General features: G+C 36.2%; 1 protein-coding gene across 1 annotated transcript in view; it reads right to left on the bottom strand.

Moving 5' to 3' along the window:
* The window catches only part of CNTNAP2 (contactin associated protein 2), a 1,845,032-nt gene that overhangs the window by 727,907 nt on the left and 1,094,336 nt on the right, over positions 1-22,789 (bottom strand). Inside the window, exon 11 of the mRNA XM_059712082.1 lies at positions 2,063-2,169. Coding sequence (XP_059568065.1) covers positions 2,063-2,169 — 107 coding nt within the window. The remainder of the gene's footprint in view (positions 1-2,062; positions 2,170-22,789) is intronic.

Here is a 22,789-nt window from a genome sequence, read left to right as displayed (position 1 = left end):
GATTTTTACATTGTTATTTACTCAGCCAGACATTCCCAACTTTTAAGTAATCAACGGGAGTAAGGAAGAGTACTAGTCTTTCAGCTTAATAGGATGCACTTACCCTTCAATAAGCTACCAGGTATATATTTTTTTCTCACAACAAAACAATGGCCAGTCAACTCTTTATTGAATTGTGCATTATGGTCTTTGAAGCTCTATCTAGCACACACTGGATTTTCAAGATTTTGGCCTCATTTAAAGAAGACAATGAGGGATCAGGTTCAAATTGGTAAAATGCATGATTCTACTGTTCTAGATATAAAAATGGAACAAGTATGAGTAGGAATGAGCAGCAGGATGGAGATAATTTTCTTCTTTTACATTTACAGCTTGCACTAGAGCCAAATCTAAGCACATGTAGGATGTTTCTAATACTTATAGTTATTACTATTTTTAAAAACTCAACTATTCAACCAGGAGCAAATTTTTAATATTTTTAAATGTAAAAATATTTTTTAAAATTTTCTTTGCTATTTCAGCAGCTGTAAAATATAATTTGCTTTTCAATTCAATATCAAAGTGTTCACTAAGATAGGAAACCCTTAAAACAACCACCAATTTCTTGCTCTTTTACTTTAGTGTTTCCATATTCAGAAACAAAGTCCCTTATAGTTAAAGGTGGTATTTATAGAACAATATTATATAAATTAAACTGGTAGAGTAAAATATTTAGTTTTTTAAAGTTATCTAATACTTATATAATGAGTATTATATGCTGAAAGTGAACATTTGGTGTGATTGGAAATTTTAGTTAGAACTCTTTTATTGTAACTAATTTCAATATCAGTTTTGTTCTTATACTTTCTCAATACCTATATATATCAATATTTTTCAGATGATGAGTTACTGTGTTTTTTATTATCTTGTATATCTTCCTATTATTATTAATTTCTTAGTTCTTTTTGCCTCCTGTTTTTAAATATCTTTCTAAACAAATTAATAAGTGCAATAAAATAAATTACAAATATTTTTTCTTAGTTGAAGTCTCCCAATATATTCTGAACACACTCTCTGGCTGAATATGACTACAAATAATGATAGAAAAGGCTCAGAGAACTATATTGCATTTTTACTGTCCCCAGAACTCCATCCTGATCATATTTTGCTTATTTTTGCTTCTTAAAAGTGAAGAGAAAGCAGAGTGTGTAAGAGGGTTTAGACTTGAGATTTTCAGTCTTTCAGAATATTGTGTGATGACTGAAGGAGACTGAATCTTTCTCCCTTCCTTCCACCTGACACACACACACACACACACACACACACGACTGTCTTTCAACTATATGTTTTATGGCAAATCTGTCTGTCTTCAAAAGTGCTCTGTAAACAGCAATACATTTTTGGAAATTTAATATTACAATTACAGAGTTAATATTCCTTTAAAAATGTTCTTTGAATCATAAAACATTAAGTTTACTTACCTTTTCAGGGTGAAGCTATTATATAAAACAAGGCCCTTTTTATGCTTCACTAGTCACTCTTGTATGTTACTTTTTATATTAAAAAATTCTCTTTTTATTTTTGATATATCACTTCAATAGGCTTCATTCCATTTTCTAACTTTTATTTTTCTACTCTTTCTACTCTAAATAAATGTGGCCAAATAGTTGTGACAGAACATGAGACAATCATTTCCAAGAAACTAAATGTTCAAATTACACTCTGTCTGCCTCTCTGATGAATTGATAAATGAGGATCCAGTCAGAGACATCATACTACCATAATTTTCCAATTTACCCAGATAGACATGGCTTGGGCACATTGAGTCAAAGCCAAGATCAGCATTCCAATTTTAACATGTTTACAGACCATTAGAAATGTCCCTCTCTTTGAGTCGTTAGGCATGAAAGAACATATTTTGACACCTAGAATACTGTTCTGGAGAAACAACAACACATCTGGGTTCTTCCGAATTGAGTGATTTAGTATGTGGATTAATTCAGGTTGCTGAGTTTTAAGGCACAGCTGAAGACCTGAGAGTCTCATGTAGTACAAGTTCAAAGTGAGGTGAATTGGCACTCACAGTTGTGGCAGGTGGCCCCACTGTATCCAGTCTCATCACAAGTGCATTTGAAGCTGTCCCACGTTTGTGAGCACTTCCCACCATGCTCACAGTGATTGGGCACACATCTGTCAGAGAAAGAGACAAACAGAAATAAACCAACCAAAAATGGGATTTATGAGTGGCCAGATTCCAGGCTGTCTGGGCAATATATCATTACAATGCCGGTTTGCCTTACCAAGGCAATTAATCCTTGTTAGTTTGAGCAGATTAATATGATCTGTGATGGAAGGTGCCAAGCGCACAAAAGATGATGTATCACAGGCCTGGTGTTTCCCACTTTTGAGTAAACAGTAGAAATTAACAAACAGTTGAGAGATTCATTTGCATATCACAAATTTATTTTCGTTTTCTTTTGCACAAAAACAAAGACACTAGCTAAATTTTCTCCTGGTGAGAGATGAAGGATTAGCCATCCTGGTTCCTCCCCTATTCTTTATAAAGGCCTATACCAAGTCAGAAAGGGGTAACACTGAGTTTTCCATAGCAATTTGAGGTTCTGAAATAATGCATGGCAAGGGCAATGAGAATATACCAGCCTGACAAGAAAAGATTTCTGACTTCCTTACCATTTTCCCTATGCCCAGCTGGCTAATAGAAGCCACATACTTAAAAAAGGCAGCAAGCATATCAGAGGGGGGAGGGGAATGTAAGTTTGTATTCAAATCTTTGTCTATTTACTAGATGGGCAATCATGACTATGCAATTTAACTTTTCTGAATCACAATTTTCTTATTTGAAAAATGGAGTAATTATAAACAGTTTTAAGGTTTAGAAATAATGTTCATAGACTAGATAATTGCTAGGAAGGATAATAGAGGGCCAATAAATGCATGGGAGCTATGAATATCTGGACCATACCTTTCAGGGCACAATTGCATAGCTTGCCTGTATCTTAGCAATAGTGAATGAAATTGAAATTTGTTTAGGAATACTCATGCTTCAATAGCACAAACTCTTTCCTTTCCCCTATCTTTTTCATCAATTCCTCTCTCCAACTTCTCCACAAACTGATTCTTTATGATCCAGGTTAAGATGCTCACAGATAACAAAGGTATTAGTTGTTATGTGTTAGCATTTACAGGAAATTTCTGGATTTAAACAGAAAAGTCCACCCAGAATAAAACAGCAGAATCTATAATAGTAGGTAATAGGTAATGGGCTGATGAAGAGCCACCCTGCATAGAATTCCTTAATTATAATGAAGCCCTGTAAATTTCCTGCTACAAAATAAGATGGACTGGGCTCAGATATAGCATTCTCCAGCCCTGTTCTTTTTTTGAGTTACCATCAGCCATGTCTAAAATAACTGTAGCAGAGCATGCCCCAGTTAGGCATGGAATCTCGTAGAAATTGTAAAAACGTAGAAATGTTTTTCCTCTACAATTCTTTGCAAACCTTTAGTCATGCAACAAACATGGGAAGTGAAAGATGAACAAGCTTCAGGTCACTGCCTTTCAAAAGCTTACAACCCAGGAAAGCATATATATGTGTGTGTGTGTGTGTGTGTATATGTATATGTATATATATATGTATATATATACATATACATATATACAAAAACTAGAATATAAAGTGGCAAATGCAGGGATGGACAATGAAGTTTCACATGAGGGACCATATGTAGGTTTGAGGCACAACAAAAGGCTTTTAGATTGAGTCTCAATGAATGGGCAGGATTATAAGAGAAGAAAATGAGAGGAAGAACATTAATGGGAGAAATAAAATCTTCAAAGGCACAATACTGGATTATTATGAGAGATAGAAAATTCACCCCATAGTTATTTACTTATTCTCTCTTAAAACTCTTTTATGTATAAAATTTATTTTATTTGACAAATTTGATATTACAACTTATAAATTTAAGGTATACAGTATGTTACTTTCATATATTTATATATTGTAATATGATTGCATTTGAAGCAATATTTATCACATTACATCATTATAGTAAGTAATAATGACTATATTCATTATATGTGCATTAAGTCTCTATGGCTTATTTACTACTCATTACAAGTTTGTACCCCTAAATACCATCAATCTTACCCCCACCTTCCATCCCCTGGTAACCATCATTTTACTTTGTGTTTTTTTTATAGGTAGGATTTATTTTTTTTAGAATTCACATATTCGTGATTTCATATAGTACTTGTCTTTCTCTGTCTGACTTATCTTACATAAGCATAATGTGCTCAAGGTCCAAATATGTTGTCTCAAATGGCAGGATGTGTTTTCTTCTCATGGGTGAATCCATTGTGCATATACATATCACATGTTTATTAACCATTCATGCATTTGGGTTGTTCTCATATCTTGACTATCGTGAATAATGCGGTGATAAACATGGGAGTACACATATCTTATCAAAATCCTGTTTTCATTTCCTTTGGGAATACAGCATACTTAGAAGTAGAATAGCTGGATTGTATGGAAGATCTATTTTTAATGTTTGAGAAGCCTCCATGTTGTTTTCCATAGTGGTTGGGCTAATTTGCATTCCCACCAGTATCTGTTGTTTCTTTTTTGATTTTTCACCCATTGTTTCTTGTTTTCTTAATGATAGCCATTCTAATAAGTGTGCTGTGATATCTCATTGTGTTTTAATTTGCATTTCTCTGGTGATTAGTGATGTTGAACATTTTTTTCATGTCTATTGGCCATCTGTATGTTGTCTATTCAAGTTCTTTGCCAGTTTTTAAATTGGATTATTTGTCTTTATGGTTATAATTTTGTAGTATCAGTTGTAATGTCTCCTCTTTCATTTATAATTGTACTTACTTAAGTCTTCTTTCTTTTTTCTTAGTCTAAAGGTTTGCCAATTTTATCTTTTCAAAGAATCAGCTTTCAGTTTTGTTGAACCTGTTTGGTTTCTTTGATCTCTATTTCATTTATTTCTGCTCTGCTTTTTTTTTTTTTTTTAAAAAATATTTTATTGATTTTTACAGAGAGGAAGGGAGAGAGACAGAGGGTTAGAAACATTGATGAGAGAGAAACATCGATCAGCTGCCTCCTGCACATCTCCCACTGGGGATGTGCCCGCAACCCAGGTACATGCCCTTGACCGGAATCGAACCCGGGACCCCCCAGTCCGCAGGCCGACGCTCTATCCACTGAGCCAAACCGGTTTCGGCCTGCTCTGCTTTTAATTATTTCCTTCCTTCTGCTAACTTTGGGCTCAATTGTATCATCTTTTTCTAGTTTCTTGAATGCAAAGGTAGGTTGTATACTTAAGATCTTTCTAATTTCTTAACATTTGTTTTTGTTACTATAAACATACCTCTCAGAACTGCCTTTGCTGCACCCCACAAAATTTGAAATGCATTTTCATATTCACTTGTTTTAAGGTAATGTCTTTTTGTTTCCCTTTTGGTCTCTTCTTTTAACCATTGGTTATTTAAAGGTATGTTGTTTAGTTTCCACAAATTGGGAGATCTATCCATTTTTCTCTTATTGTTGATTTCTAATTTCATGCCAATGTGGTCTGAGAAAAGATTACATTTTTTAGATTAGTTTTGTGGCTTATTATATAATCTTTCCTGAATAATGCTCCATGTGCACTTGAGAAAATGTGTATTCTGCTGCTGCTGTTAGATGGAATATTTTATGTATGTGTGTTTAGCTCTATATATATATATATATATATATATATATATATATATATATATATATATAATTATTATTATTATTTTAGAGAGGAAAGGAGAGGGAGAGGGTAAAAATATCAATGATGAGAGAAAGTCATTGATTGGCTGCCTACTACCACCCCCAAAGCCCCCCGAGGATTGAGCCCACAACTCAGGCATGTGTCCTGACTGGGAATTGAACCATGACCTTCTGGTCATAGGTTGACACTCAACACCTGAGCCATAGTGGCCAGGCTAGTTCTGTTGTTTTATAGTGTGGTTCAAATCCCACATTCTCTTGTTTATTTTCTGTCTGAACAGTCTATCCATTGCTGATAGAGGGGTATTGAAATCCCCCACTATTTTTATATTGTTTTCTATTTCTCCATTAACATATGCTATGATTAATATATTTTAGTGCTCATAGGTCAGGAGCCTATGTATTTATAATTTTTATACCTTTTTGAAATATTAACCTCTTTGTCGTTATATAACAGCCTTCTTTGTCTCTTGTTACCATTTTTTTTTTTACTTAGAGTCTATTTGTCTGATAAATCTGATTACTTTTGATTACTATTTGCTTGAAGTATCCTCTTCCGCCCCTTCACTCTGAGCCCATGTTTGTCTTTGGAGCTGAAATGAGTTTCTTGAAGGCAGCATATAGTTAGATCTTGTTTTTTAATTCATGTAGCTACTCTATGCCTTTGGTTGGTGAGTTTAATCTATTTACATTTATGGTTATTACTGATATATGAGGACTTACTACCACCACTTTATCTTTTGTTTTCTGGTTGTTGTATATCTCTATTGTTTATTTTTCCTTGTGTTTTTTTCTACCCTTTAAAGTTGGCAGCTTTCTATAATAATGTGCTAAATTTCACCCTTTTTTATGTTTCATGTCTTTACTCTAGATTTTTGTTGTGTGGTTACCATGAAGTTTGTATAAAATGTTTTACAGATAAAATAGTCTTTTTTTTCAGATGGCAGCAACTTACTTTCACTTGCATATTCAGGTTCCATCATTTTCCTCCTCCCTTTTTCTATTATTTTTGTCGCAAATGATCCCTTTTTTGCTGCAAGTTCCTTACCAAATTTTAGTCTCTGTAGTAGTTTTAATGCATTTTTCTTTAACCTCTATGTTATAGTAAGGATTTAACACCCTATTTTAAAATAGTTACCATTTTCTAGTTCTGTCTACTTATCACCTTACTCAAAGTTTTGTGTACTTTGGTCTTTTTACTTCAGGTAGGAGAATTACTTTTAACATTTCTTATAAGGCAGGTCTAGTGGTGGTGAACTCACCCAGCTTTTGTTTGACTGAAAAAGCTTCTATTTTTCCATATCTGAAGGATAACTTTGCTAACTAGAGTATTTTTGGCTGGCAATATCTACCTTTCAATACTTCGAATATGTCATTCCACTCTTTCCTTGCCTGCAGAGTTTCTGATAAGAAATCTGATTATTATCTAATGGGGATTCTTTTGTAGGATAATTTCTTTTTCTTAGCTGGATGCCTTTAATATCTTTATCATTAACTTTTGATAGCTTTATTATAATATGTCTTGGAGAGGGTCTTTTTTGCATTATGATAGTAAAGTGGTTTAACAGCTTCATGGACTTGCATGCCTAGTTCTTCCCCCAGGTTTTGGGAAGTTCTCAGCTGTTATTTTCTTAAGTAATCCCTCTGTTCCCCCTCTTCTTCTGGTATACTCATTATTCATTCTTATGTTGGCTCTCCTAATGGAGTCTAACAGGTCTCATAGGTTTTCTTTCTTTTCTTTTTAAATTTTGTTTTATTGCTTAAAGTATTACAAAGAGTATTACATATGTCTCCTTTTTTCCCCCCTTCCCTTGACCTTCCCCAGCCTCCCCTATCTCCAGTGTCTTGTTTTATTTACATTTTTAAAACTTTAGTTTTATTTCTTCTGAAATCATTTCTAGATTCCTATCTTCCAGGTCACTTATTATCTTTTCCATCTAATCAGCGCTATTACTAATGCTTTCTAATGAATTCTTCATCTCATTTATTGAGTTCTTCTGTTCCAGAAGTTTTGTTCGGTTCTTTTTTAGAATTTCAATTTCTTTAGTAAAGCATACCTCTGTTCATTAATTTTATTCTTGAGTTCATTGAATGGCCTTTTTGAGGTTACTTGTAGCTTGTTGAATTTCTTTGTAACAGCTATTTTGAATTATTTATCAGTTAGATCCTAATGAAATGCTAAATTAGTTGCTGGAATTGTAATTATTTCTCTATATAATTTCAGCTTGGCCAGAAGAAATAGCAGGTAATGAAATATACTACATAGGGTATATGCCCTATGTAGTATACTATGATTGCAATCTTCCATGACTTTGAGTTTGGTTACTGGAAAATTGTCATTTTACTTTTGTGATACCATGATTTTTCATGCTATTTAATTAGATGTGCCTCTGCCCAGTGCATTTGAAGTAGAAAACCTTTCTTATTAGGTAAAGCTTTGCTTTGATTTTAACAGTTTGATATATTGGCAATAAAGGCCCTTTTCCCCCAGCAGGTGGAGCTAAAGCACATTTTTTGTTTGTTTGTTTGTTTGTTTCTCTTATATGAGCTGCCTCATGGCTCTACTATTTGGGAGCACATACCTCCCACCCTCCAACCCCTCTGTCAGAGGTGTCTTTGGTACCAACATCAGTGCAGGGGTTTCCTAGATTGTGGGCACCACTGCCAGGGAGACCAGGGTCATCACAGGCATCCACCTCTGCTTCCCTAGTTCTGCCACCTCTATGAGGTCCAATCCATCCACCTTCAGATATACAGATGTACAGATCCCTCAGGTATCCTGGCAGGCTGTACAGAGGGTCCTTTGTTGTGCTATGCATATCCTAACTTAAAGGAGACAGACAAAGGGAACAATTTATACTACCCTTATGCTGATATCACTCCTTGACACCCTACATTTGATAGGCATTTGGTGTTGGTGTTGGGCATGGTGTTATCAAGACTCCAAAGACCTTATAACCTAGGTGGAGGTAAAGGATAAGATTCATGCAAAATACAATATGAGGCAGAATTTCATGACTCATCGAAGAAATATGAAATGCGACAGAAATTTGGATACCAGAGTAGTTATGAGTAAAATCTAAATAAGGGGCTTAATGAAGTGTAGACCATTTCATCCAGGCATTAAAAGAGGATCTGCACTTTTATAAGGAAAATGTTGAAAATTGTCCCAGCTGCAGATGCGAAAAAGCAATGACAAGGAGGTAAAAACACTAGTGGCAGGTGGTCACGGGTGGTTGTTTTGGATGCATTCCCACAGCCACTACCCTCTGCAGACACAGAGGTGTGGGCCTCAGCAGAGGTACTTATATCCAGGAGTCCTGATTGTCCAGATCGTGGGAGCAATCAATGGAACAGACACTTTAAAATTACATAAGACTAAAAAACATCCTTGATATTTAATTTTGAATTACTGTACGTGTGTGCCTTTGTGTAGTATATTTACTTCCTAAGTGATTGTGGGTTAAAATTAGCTCAGCCTAATAGTGAAAGTAATTTACATCAGCTCATTGTATCAATTAATTTGGTGGAAGTAGTACAGAAATGCACTGAGTTATTAAAAAACACACACACAAAAAAACAGGTTGGAATGTAAATATGCTCTAAAAAGGGCACAAAGCAGAAAATCCATGTCTCAATGAAAAAAAAAAGATTACTGTATACAAACACACACACACACACACACACACACACACACACACACACACATGAGAAGCATATATCTATCAAGTGAGATTAACTAAATAAATACTGCTAAAATACAGTATTAATAATTTATTCAAAAGTGATCTTTTATTTAAATGGAATTTTAATATTTTTTTCAGTCTTTTTTTGTTAATCGCTGGAAGATATGTTCCCAGTGATTTTTAGAGAGAGTGAAAGAGAGAGGGAGAGACACAGAGAGAGAAACATCCATGTGAGAAAGACACATGGATTGGTTGCCTCCTGCATGAGCTGCGACCAGGGTCCAAGCCAGGGAGGAGCCTGGAACCGAGGTATGTGACCTTGACCAGAATCCAACCCAGGACCCTTTGGTCCTCAGGCCAGCACACTATCCATTGAGCAAACTGGCTAGGGCAATATTTTATTTTTCAATGTTCGTTTTTCATATTTCTAAAATCAACATGATCCATATGCTGATTATTGGCATTTCAATTCTTAATGGCATGGAATGTTTTATGTCCAAATCAGGTTGAATAATCAAATGTAACTCCAAACCCTAATATTTTATCAGTATATTAAAAAAGATTAAGACCCATTACCAACCAAAACAAATTACAAATTAACCTAGCTTTCCCCTTTCTAATTATTTATTTCTTCTACTGTACTCCAATGGAACCATTTACATATGTCCAACATACCCTTATCATGCTGTTTTGTAATTATATGCTTGAACATATGACTTCTAAATTGTGACACTTTGCAGTTAGGAATTTTTATCTTATGATTCTTAGCATGACAAGGTGCCTAGGCCACTCTCAGTAAATGCTTATTAATGGGACAACAGAAGAAATGGATCAATTCAATGATAGAAAATCATGCCACGGAACTAAAGTAATTTCGGAAGAAATATCTCTCTACTCTAAGAAATATGGACTACGCTTATGTATGATGTTAGTCTTGGATCCAGGCTCGTGCTTTAATAAACTAATTATTGGAGTAGTTCCCAGGACATGTATAATTTGTGTCAGAGCGTGTCCTAGCTTGAAAGTTTGCTTCTCATACACAATGAATCAGAATGCCTCTATTGCTGCTACCAGAGAACTGCTTGACCAGGATCAGGAACATACAGGGAAGCGGGCAGGTGTCAATTTGCTGTGATCAAAGGGCTCCAGAACAAGTGATGCATCAAATTAACTCTGCCCCCAGCTCGCCCTGGTATCAGAGGCTCTGTCAGCCAGAATCATCTGTGCACTTGTGCCGATGCTTTCCCAAAATGCTTAAAATCAGAATGCATTTTTTTAAAAATGAAATTGGTACCTCAGTACATAAAACCAATACAAGCTGTGTTTTGAAAGTTCAAATGTATAACAATTGCTTTGTATAGCACCAAATGGACAGTGTAGCTGTTGGGATGGATGCGATGATTCCGCCCAGGGTTCTGCATGACAGGTGCAGTTTTATTTTATCCAGTGTATCTTTTTAATTTCTATACTTGATTTTAACGCCAAAGCATCGAGGACTTTGGTATTTGGACATGCCAGTAAGAAACTGCAAATGGTACCACAGTTGTTTGCAGCAGCTTACTTTGTAGCCTGTGGATGCTACTTAATTAAACAGGGAGAACAGAAGAACTTTATTTCAACCCTAAAATATGTTATCCTGGCCAGCATCACCAAATGTATTAGTAGTCTTCAAAGCATTGTGAAGGTGCTTTATTAATTTTTTTCTCTCTACAGTGTTTAGGAGTTAAAATAAAACTTTAAATAAATTTCAAATAAACCTTATTGTTTCCTTTAAAGCCACATTTGGTTCTGTGGAACTCAATATAAAAACCACAGTGTGTGTGCACCAGGACTTCAGACCTATGCTTACACAATACCCAATAACCACTGACAGTGGAGTATTGATCAGAACAGCTTGCTTGCTGTGACAAACATCCTGAACTACTGGCACGCAAATGTGCAAAGTTTTACATGCACAGGAACCACTTGCAAACCTTGTTGCAATGAAGATGTTGATTTTTTAGGTCTGGGATGGAGTCTGAGATCCTGTGTTTCTCACAAGCTCCCCAGCAATGCTCACTCAGCTGGTCAGAGGACCACGTTGTGAGTTCCATTCTCTGCGGTAGGGTCTCAGTGAATGGGGACCCCAAGGGGAGAAACAGCACAGAGGCAGGCAGCCTGTCAAAAGGACAAACTTGCTTCACTTTGCTGTTTCTCCTGAGACTGTACTTTTTTCATGGGTCCTCCTACCCTTTTTTATATGATTCGTTTAGAGGGACAATATGATAATCTCCTCATCTCACTTAGTAGGTTTAACATTTCAGAACCTGACTGTAGACCTCACATAATTCAGAGACAGTGATCACTGAATATAAAGGTAGTTTCATTTCACCGTAAAATCAAGTTCCTTATCCTCAATGACAGAGCCAACTGAAAGTTTGCACCTGCTCAGTTCTTGTCCAGAAACTCAAGCCAGGATACTTAATTTGCAATGAGAGGTAGTACCACAAGTCTCAGAGAGTACTACCTGCACATTCAGCATGCCTTCTTCTAAAGAATCTAAACTTTAGAAAAGAAAACTTTAGGTTACTTGTAGGTTATTTGGTAAAGTATTGGAAAATTTTTTAAAGTTACCATTCTCACATAAATTTCCTCCTAAATTTATGATTTCCTCCTTTGTCTTGCCTTCCAATTTTATTTTTGCAAATTAAGAAATTCATTTAGAAAGTTTGCTTTCTTAAATGCTATTTTTGCTATTCTTGGCCCCCAGAGCTTTTCCACAATCATGGTGGGGTTTTCTTCTGCATTACCTGCAATATTGATATTTTAGTACTTTTATTTGCACACTAATTAGCTTTCCATTTTAGTTGAGGCATACTCCCTATGTAGTATATTTCATCACCTGCTATTTCTTCTGGTAAAGCTGAAATTATATAGAGAAGTAATCATAATTCCAGCAACTAATTTAGCATTTCATTACTACATAACTTACGTTAATAGTTGTTGTATAACCAAAAAAACACACGAATGTTATATTTATGGTGTTCCTTCAACAAGCATTTATTTATGGAAATATTTAAATGCATAGATATTGACTATACTGCTCACAATATGCCCAAATGTCCTATTAAAAATAATCAAGCATCTTTTTCCACATCTATGTAACTATACATTTCTACACTAACTGTATCAATGATTAATTTTAGCCTAACAATATAAACATGTTAAAATCATTTCTATTATAATAAGCTTGAGTTCAGCCTATCTTACTTTTGTAATTTACTTTGAGTTATAATTTTATAATGCATTCTCCATCATTTTATGAATAAAACATATTTTAAAAGATCACAGGTTCACAGGAGGAGAAGAACCTGTGAGATCCTTAGTTCCTTTAGCCTCCTGATCCAACCGTCTTTAACCTATGTAAGTAACAGTAAGTTCTTTCTATTTAATCACCTGCTTTAATAAATATACTCTAAAACCAAATCTGAAGAAACAAAAAATCAAGGAAGTGAAGTCCTTAAGACATTGTATTTACTCATCAAAATGTAATTAGGAGTCAGGTCTCTTTATATGCCTAATACTAAAAATATTGGTACAGACATAATATATTACAATCGCATGAGTATACCGAGGTTTGATGGAAAAGTTAATCTTTGAAAGGAAGTATAGATTTAGGTTAGCCTTGAAGGAAGAACACCTTTCCATGCGGAGGGACAGTATGGGCCAGCACCCAAGTGCAAAATGTGGTTATGGAATAATGAATTGTCGAGTTTGGCCGGAGCAGAAGGCTTGCATTCAGGAGTGAGGAATGCAGCCACAGCCCTTCCCCTACCTTCCTTTTCATCATCACCCTGAATTTGTTCAGGTACCTTCTCTGCTTCATGTGGCCATTTGCTTTTAGAAGGGAGACACTCCCAATCCCTAAGGGACTAAAAGTAAAGGACCAAGCTTCTTAATGAAGTCATTAATCTGCTGCACATTATTCCTCAAAAACTGTGGTCCCCTTCTTCTATCGTAATAGAATGTGTGTCCGTATATAGAGCCACTGACTTCTCCATGAAATATACTTTCCATGATGGTATACTTTCCACTACTCTCTATCCATTGCCTGGAATTCTGCCTGTCTTTGAGCAGATAACCACTGAATGAATTTTGAGTAAGTGAATAGCAATCATGTGGAATTGTTAGAATGGCTTTCAGAGCCATTTTACAAATATATGTGACTGCATATAAACAGAAAATGTCTCAAACTGCTGTGTTTTAAGTGAAGCTTTAGATTCCCTGTTCCATTTTTCTCAAATCTAACATAGAAAGATAACCCCATTACACAATAAGTCAAAGTGTCTGACTCAAGGCTTCATACAATTTCCACACCTTCCACAATACTATTTCCTTTACAGATGAAGAAAACACACATCCAACAGAAGCCCTATAACCTGAAAAACTGGTGAAGCCTTTATATACTGGGATAATTATTAGAATGGCAAGTGCAGACTGAAGAAACCCACCAGTCAAGCAAAAACAGTAGTTTGACAAACTAATCAATATATAAAAACATACCAAAAGAATAATTAAAATAATAATTAAAGAGTGAAACCCCACAAATTTACAAGTTTCTTTTATTAAAGAAAGTAATAGTATGAGTAACTCCTATGGGATACTACAAATTGTGTTTTTATTAGATTAGAAAGATTAAATACTTTAAAGAAAGTAATACTATTAATGAAATTACCATGAAAACAAGTTCAAGTATTTTACAGTTTATGCTTCCAAAGGCATACAAGCAGTTGTTATAGATTTAGCAAATTAGAAAAAATTGCACTAATCATATTACACTATGAAGTGCCATATGATTTAATTGGCTCACCAGGTTTTCTGATCCTGAAATCAGACTGGAAACATATCCTTAGACAGGCTTCACTGCATTCTGATCTCTCAAATATTCCTATTTTCAATGTGACCAGGTTTAAGAAGTATCCCCATGTTGAAAACAGTATTCCAAAAAGTAGAAACACAAATGGCTTTTAATGGCCTATACAGAATATTTTCATTTAGAAAGAAAAGATATTCTACTAAGGCAGAAATATGCAATTAATGATCTTTGTTTTCTAGATATCAATACGACAACATTTTAACATAAGCTACACATACACATAATTAATTTAAAAATTTTTTTTTTATTGTTACATAATTTGTTAATGAGACCATATACCTTCCCCAGATGTTGAAATACAGAGTGCCTGAACTTTCCTAAGACAGGACACATTGGTCCAAGACTTTGAAAATTAGAACTGACCCAGTCAAACCAGAGGATATGATAAATTGTAAAATGAAACAGTTAAAGGATTAGAGTCTGCTCAAACATTGGCAATAAATCCAGTGCTTTATGCTTGCGTTGAGCAATATGTGTACCATGTAGACATGTTTTCAATATTTTAAAAGGTCAGCCATCTAAAAATGAGCTCAATATTCCTACAAGAATAAACTATCCGTGTGTATATATAATCTTTAAGGGGGATTGCTGTCATCCCTATCATTTCAAAGAGCTGTAGACAACACAAAACCTCAAGTAAAATACCTATTAGGAGATAATTATTATAACTGAGCTTGTTTGCCATGCAGAGTGTTTATGTAGTCTAAGATACATAATTATATACCCACTTCCACTAATACTGTGGAAGACTTTTTTGTTGTTGTTCCTATCTTAAGTTAATAGCCTATTAAGGTTACATGGAATTATCATAACACATATATGTGAGTGTGTTTTTGATGGTTTTAAGATGTATTTTTTTTTATTATTCTAAAACTAGAACCATGGCAGAGATAAGCACAGGATAGCACTGGGTCCCCAGGGGGAGGGTACCTCACACAGACAGGAAAAGGTAATTAGAAAGACTCTCCTAGCCGTGGTCGGCAAATTGCGGCTTGCGAGCCACATGTGGCTCTTTGGCCCCTCAAGTGTGGCTCTTCCTAAGCCTTAGGAGGACCCTAATTAAGTTAATAACAATGTACCTACCTATATAGTTTAAGTTTAAAAAATTTGGCTCTCTCCCTGACCAGTTTGGCTCAGTGGATAGAGCATCGGCCTGTGGACTCAAGGGTCCCAGGTTCGATTCCGGTCAGGGGCATGTGCCTTGGTTGAGGGCACATCCCCAGTGGGGAGTGTGCGGGAGGCAGCGGATCGATGTTTCTCTCTCATCGATGTTTCTAACTCTCTGACCCTCTCCCTTCCTCTCTGTGGAAAATCAATAAAATATATTTAAAAAAAATAAATTTGGCTCTCAAAAGAAATTTCCATCATTGTACTGTTGATATTTGACTCTGTTGACTAATGAGTTTGCCGACCACTAGAGTACATGCCATTGACCAGAATCGAACCTGGGACCCCTCAGTCCGCAGGCCAATGGTCTATCCACTGAGTCAAACTAGTCAGGGCTCTTTTTCTCTCTTCTTTTTCCCTAGAAGAAGGAAAGGAGAAAGGCAGAGGGTTTTGAATCGTACCAAAAAGAGGGAAAAAGAACTTTACATGGACACAGAGCAGTCCAAGTAAGACCCCAGAGGCTTGAAATAGTGTATAAGTTGGGGAATTATGATGTGTTCCAACCATTAAGTGAAAGAAAGGATGGAAGGAGATGAGGTTGGAGAAAGGGGTCCCAGGCTGTCCTCACATGGAAGTCATTACAAAGCCTCTTTTTCCCACACTTCCTTCTCACTCTCTTTCTCCCTTTCACCAGGTTTATCTATTTGCTTTAAAATAACCCCTCAGTTGAAAATTGAAAACAATTCAGGAAAGAAGACTTGCAACATAAATGGCATCTGTGAATGCTCTGGAAATTAATCAGTTATATACATCATTCTTTTTGAGGTTGTTTTATCTTCCTCCTAAAGAGCCCTGACTGTTTTGGTTCTAAAGAGTGCTGACAGGTTTGGCTCAGTGGATAGAGCATCGGCCTGCGGACTGAAGGGTCCCAGGTTTGATTCTAGTCATAGGGCGGCATAGGAGAGAGAGGAGAAAGAAGGGAGAGGAGAAGGGAGAGAAGAAGGGGATTTGTGTATCTAAATTTAAGATTGGGTGGGGGTCCCTGCTGGGGTGCCTGGACAGCCTGGGTGAAGGGCTGATAGCTGTTTGACGGCTGGCCATGGCCCCGGGCAACCCAGGCTCCCAACCCTCCTTGAGCGGAGACCATGCCGGCTGGAAGCAGGTATCTGGGATTTATTTATCTTCTATAATTGAAACTTTGAGCGAAGCCCACAGCCAGCCATGGCAGGAGGGAAGCTTGGCTTCCTCCATCACCAGGGGCAACCGAAGCCTCCTGTTCGCTCCAGCTCCGTGGCCGCCGCCATCTTGGTTGGGTTTATTTGCACACTTGCTCCTAATTGACTTGTGGGCATGGCTTGTGGGTGTAGCAGAGGTATGGTCAATTTGCATGTTTCTCTTTTATTAGATAAGATTCACATCTGTACTTCTGGGTTAACAGAAAATTCAAACCACCAAAATAGAAGAGTAAGAGTTTACCACTAGAAAGAATGATAGAACTTCTTCTTTGACCTCTTTTATTTTACAGATAAAGAAACAGAACTGGAAATTCAATGAAATTAAGTGGGCACAAGGTCACAGGGTATATTGTAGTATAGTCAGGACTTGGGCACAGGTGTCTGTCTAGCACTTTCAAAATACTGCATATAGTTCTAAATTACAATGGAGAAAAATTGTTGCAAACTAGAGATCTTTTGGGAAGCACATAAAATTACTGTCTTTAATATATTTGAATACCTTTTGTCTGGGCACATTCTCTCCGATATCTGGCTCTCTGACATTTTTTTTTTTGCACTGGGTCCAAAAAGGTATATTATGCTTATGCATATTTTTAATATTTGTCCAGTGAAGAAATTAAAATGAATATTTCTGACATTTTTATAGTTGATTCAAATAGTGTGGCAAACAATTTAGTTAATTTCTATGGTTTTGTTATTATCCTCACTGTTAAACTTATTATTTTCTCTGGAAAGCTTAGTCTCTTTGGAAGGCAGTGTTCGTTGTAAATTAAGCTGGCTAGAAATCTATCAGCTATCTGTGACAGGTATTGTTTGGAAAAGAGCTGTAGATTTTGATTCTCAAAGGACTAAAGAAAAGAGACCTATGCTAATGGAGATAGAGGATTGGAAAATGTTTGAGGGAGAGCCTACTGCTATCCATTAGGAGGCTAGAGTATAGGAAATCAAGCTTTATGACATATACTTTTGTTTTATCTCATTCTTATTTACTGTAACTCAGCTACATTCCAAATTTCTTTAGGTCAGTTGCTCTGTAAGACCTGGGTCAGCACCACAGACATAGAAGGCCCACGATAAATGCCTGTTGATGAATTACTGAATCAAAGACAACAGCACAAGCAGCTTCTCCTCATCTATTATAGATGTTCCAGCACAAAAAGAACCACAGAACTTACAGGTTGCAAACAGTTTTGAAAAAAGTCAGTCCTTACCACATTCTTCAGAGATGCACATAGTTATGGCCACAGAAACTAAACTTTTCTATAGATCTCACAGCTTGTTATTGCCAGAGATAACATCCTCAGATTAATGTCCTTAATCCTTGTTTTCTAGTGTTCACACTTGTTTCTTTGTCTGTTAAAAAAGGAAGAGGATTCCAGAGGATTCCAGTGCACAAAGCTAATGTCATAAATGTCAATAAAAAGTGGAAGATGGTTTGCACATAGTCTAATATCTTGTTTTAGTGAACATGCCCACTTTAATAATGTGTCCTTAATACTTTCAAAATAAGTATGTTCACTATTGTTACTTCTCTTGATATATTTCCCAGAAGACAGCCTCCAGTTGATTACTCGTTGTTATCACCATTTCTGTTAACACTTAGCTAAGCAAGAACACAGAGATAAGTCATTTAAAATTTATTCTAATTTAAGAACTTTAACTCACTTATAGAAATCCTGGGTAGCATGGTTTAGAACATTCACTATCTCATTAACTGGATTTTGTGCCAAAGTAAACTTCTAAAGATTGTCATACCCATTGCTGTATGGAGTTGCATATACTGTTATCATTAAGGCTCTGTTTGAGAATTTACATTTTAACCAAAAAAATAACATTGGCAATGTCATTAAATTGATTAACATTATCATGGGCTAGACAATTACATGCTTTGCAGAGAAGATGTTTTAAGGTTCACTGAATAAATAACTAATGAGAAGTGGGTAATACTTTATCTCTTCTTCATAAATGGGAATAATAATTATTGAGCACCTATTATGTTCCATGAAGGATATGAAGCACTGGTCATCTTAAGGAAATATGATGAAATCTACACACTGTTGTGCATGTTATTGTGGAAGCATAGACAGAATGCTGTGGGAGGGTGCAGGGTGGTTATGTATAGGATGCTATGGTGGGATGGGGTGGCTAATTTCATGGAAGCTCTTTGCACGTGATACTTGAGTTGGTTGTAGATGGGTAAGAGCTCAGAAATTAAGAAGGTATTCCTGGACATGAGAACAGCACAGGCAAGGGTAGGCAGGAAGGCTTTTAACAGGTGAACTGTGCATTTCAGGAATCTATCATTGCTGAATCTTTAACAGCAAAACTTGGAGAGGCAAGAGTTATTCTAATAATTTCTGTATGTGACTAATAATGGCATTAAATGTCAGACAGGTATTATGTGGTTCAACTTTTTAGAAGTCAACTCTATACTCACCTAAATGCTGCTATTTCATAACTGGGTATTCAATCTCTAATTTTACTGTTAAGAAATAAAGACTGTACCAAGAAGTTGATGACAGGGCTATCTTATAGTTTCTTTCCTATGATAGATATCATAAAGTGATTAATAACAACATTATACAGCTATTACTATCAACCAATTTTTCTACTATTCTTCAGTTCACTAGAAACAGAAATATATATATTATATATATGTATATATATGTAATATATATATATATATATATATATATATATTTATTTATTTATTTATAAAAAAAACACCAAGGCTCTGTTTGAGAATTTACATTTTAACCAAAAAAAATATCATTGGTAGTATCATTAAATTGATTAACATTATAATGGGCTAGACAATAATGATGATTGTTCAATTCATAAATCTGAAGCCAATAGGAACCCTCACTAAACATTTAAGAGTAAGAGGTAACCGTACAAAGGAAGGAAATCTTATCATTTGCAACAACATGGATGGGCCTGGAGAGTATTATGGATGTTAAGTGAAATAAGCCAGTAAGAGAAAGACAAGTATCACATGATTTCACTCATATGTGAAATCCAATGAACAAAATAAACTAACAAGCAAAATAGAAACAGACTCATAAGAACAGAGTGATAGCTGTCAGAGTGGAGTGGGGGTTGCACACTGGATGAAGGGATTGGGGGGAGGGGAAGACAACTCACAGACACAGGCAACAGTAAGGTGATTACAAGAGGAAGGATATTGGGGAGGGGGGAGGTAGGGGAGGTAGTAGAGGGTAAAGGGGGATAAATGGTGATGGAAGGAAACTTGACTTGGGGTGGTGAACACAATACAATATACAGATAATGTATAATAGAATTGTACACCTGAAACATATAATTTTATTAACCAATGTCACCCCAAAAAATAAAAAAAGAGTAGAAGATGAAGAAGGTGAAAATTATGAAGATATTTACAGTTTTTTCAAACCCAGAAAAATTAAATGTCAGAATCCCCCCAAGCTGGACCCCTTCAAGAAAATAATTCATCTAAAATGGAAATGGTTTTAAAGAAAGTAATAACAATAAAAACCTAACAATTTTATTAACAGGCACTTGACTTTATAAATGGTCATAAAATGATTTGACATGCTTAATTTTAACTGCAAACAGCTCATTTCTGCAGATTTATTATCTTACTTACAAGTAAGATTGCCCTATAGAAAATTTGATAGGCTAAAATTGCTTCTAGTTGAAGTTTCTTGAGCTTACTTTTATTCTTCCTGAATTATTATGGCATTATCATTTATGTCAAAACAGTTGAGTCTTTCTTAGTGTTTCAGATCATTAATAACTGTGGTTTCTAGGGGCTTATCCCTCAGTAGCAAGAATGTATTCCCAAACCTAATTACTCAAGTCTAAACTTGAGTTTACCACTGAGCATTTAATTTAATTTTTTTTTAGTGTTGATTATTTTTGTCACAACTGCAAAGCCGATCTTGCTTATAACCATTTCAAGTGGAGTAATAATTCCCATAGAATATACATATATTAAAAAATAAGTGAAACCTTTAGCATTTCCCTTCTATGTGCACTTGGAATCTATTCTTGGTTTTTCATGATTCAGTTTAGCTCAGGATATACCACCATAAGAGAAATCCACCCCCAACTCCCAGAAATAATCCACAAAAATTCCAATCCAAGGAAATAAGACAATGTATTTAGTCAAGCAATTGAATAAGCACCCCCCTACCCACCCCCCCCCCCCGCCAAAAAAATTCTGCTTGACTGACTCTCAGTTGGAGCAGAACAGGGGTCAAAACTCAATTCCACATCCCCACATACCCCCAGTTGCACTGACAGATGAAGCAGGTAGGATTTTATGAATACCAATGAAAGACTTCCAAATAACCAGTTTCCTCTTAGGTGAAACTCACATGGGGGATGAAACAGAAAAAAACAAACCCAAAACACAGACTCTTTATGAGAATAATGAATACACTGGTACTACTCTGATGGGATGACCATGTGTTTCAAAATGATCAACTTCAAAATTTGAGTCAAATTGTAAAGCAAAACAAAACTAGAGTAAAGCACCTTTTCTAAAGCACCACCTGTGTTCCAGCCCAATCTTCCTCAACCAGCTCCACTCTTCACCATTCAAGGCTCTCCAGGGTTTGATCCCTTTCTCTTCCTTGCCCTTCTACGTAAACACAAAATGGTCTAATTGTTCTCTGCACACACCATACTTGCCCATACTTCCCAAATGAAAAAAAAATATATTGGAAACTACTATTACTTGAAATTGAGGTAAGGAGTTTTCTATTCCCTTTCAATACATCGTCAACCCTGTTTTTGTTTAATTATGTATGATGGTTATTGATTTAAGTATGTTAGAGTTATATTCTGCTATCTTATTAAATTATCTCTTTGTATCGAGTAGTTATTCCATTGTCTCTCAGTTTTCCAGATAAATAATCATATTGTTACTCGAAAGGGGACCTGGCCCTTGGTGGGTCTGCTAGGGCCAGCTGGTAGTCTGCGGTTTCTTTTCTTTTTTTTTTTTCTTCTTTTTTTTTTAAATATATTTTATTGATTTTTTACAGAGAGGAAGGGAGAGAGATAGAGAGTTAGGAACATTGATGAGAGAGAAACATCGATCAGCTGCCTCCTGCACATCTCCCACTGGGGATGTGCCCGCAACCCAGGTACATGCCCTTGACCGGAATCGAACCTGGGACCTTTCAGTCCGCAGGCCGACGCTCCATCCACTGAGCCAAACCGGTTTCGGCTGTCTGCGGTTTCTTGACTGTGCAGAAAAAAATTCACATCACGAATCCAGATGATTATGAGGGAACAACTATGAAAGCTGGGAATGTAAAACAAAAAAAGAACTTAGACTAAAAGAAGCAACAGCAGAGCCTAGGCTGGGCTGCCCTAGCTCCCTGGAAAGTCAGAGAAAAGGAGGCCTTGGGATCAGGCTGAGGGGTTCGCCTGGGTCGAGCTTCCACTGCCCATTGTTCACCTGGTAGCAAGCCGAGTGGGTTCGTTAGGGTTGAGGTAATTTGTACCTGCGGGGGAAGAAGTGGGGAGAGAAAAAGGGAATGGGAATGGCAGGGGCTGTTCCTCAGAGGGAGAGTACACTCTGGGTTCTTTGTCTTGAAGCTTCACCTTAGGGGAGGTCTTAGGGGAGGGTTTTAGCAGAATATTTGTCAGTTTTTTAGTTGTGCTCCTCCAGGGCTGTGGTCTTCACCGATTGGTCAGTGTCAGAAGGGCATTAGTCATTGCATCTGGTCCTGGTGTGGCCCACTTGGTTTTGCTGCTTTTTGGGGTCTGAAGCTGAAATACAACTGAGGCCTAGATGTTATTTCTAGGGAGGTGACCTTCTGTATCAGCTGTAAATTGCTGTCATTTTGTTTAGTTATCTGTCTCAGTTTCCCAATTTCACTTGTCATGGCTTACTGGCCTATCTCAATATCATCTACAAAAAGAGACAGTTTATTATCTTTCTTGTTGTATGCCTCTAATTTATTTCTTTATTATATATCTTCAATATGTTAAGTCACAGTGAAATAGTGGGCAGCAGCTTTTTGTTCTAATTGGAATGATTTTAGTGTTGTCCTTTATGATAGATGTTGGCTAAACAATGGCTTTGAAG

The sequence above is a fragment of the Myotis daubentonii genome, chromosome 10 (assembly GCF_963259705.1).
Source record: "Myotis daubentonii chromosome 10, mMyoDau2.1, whole genome shotgun sequence".
Taxonomy (NCBI): domain Eukaryota; kingdom Metazoa; phylum Chordata; class Mammalia; order Chiroptera; family Vespertilionidae; genus Myotis; species Myotis daubentonii.
This window is presented reverse-complemented; position numbering and strand designations above follow the sequence as displayed.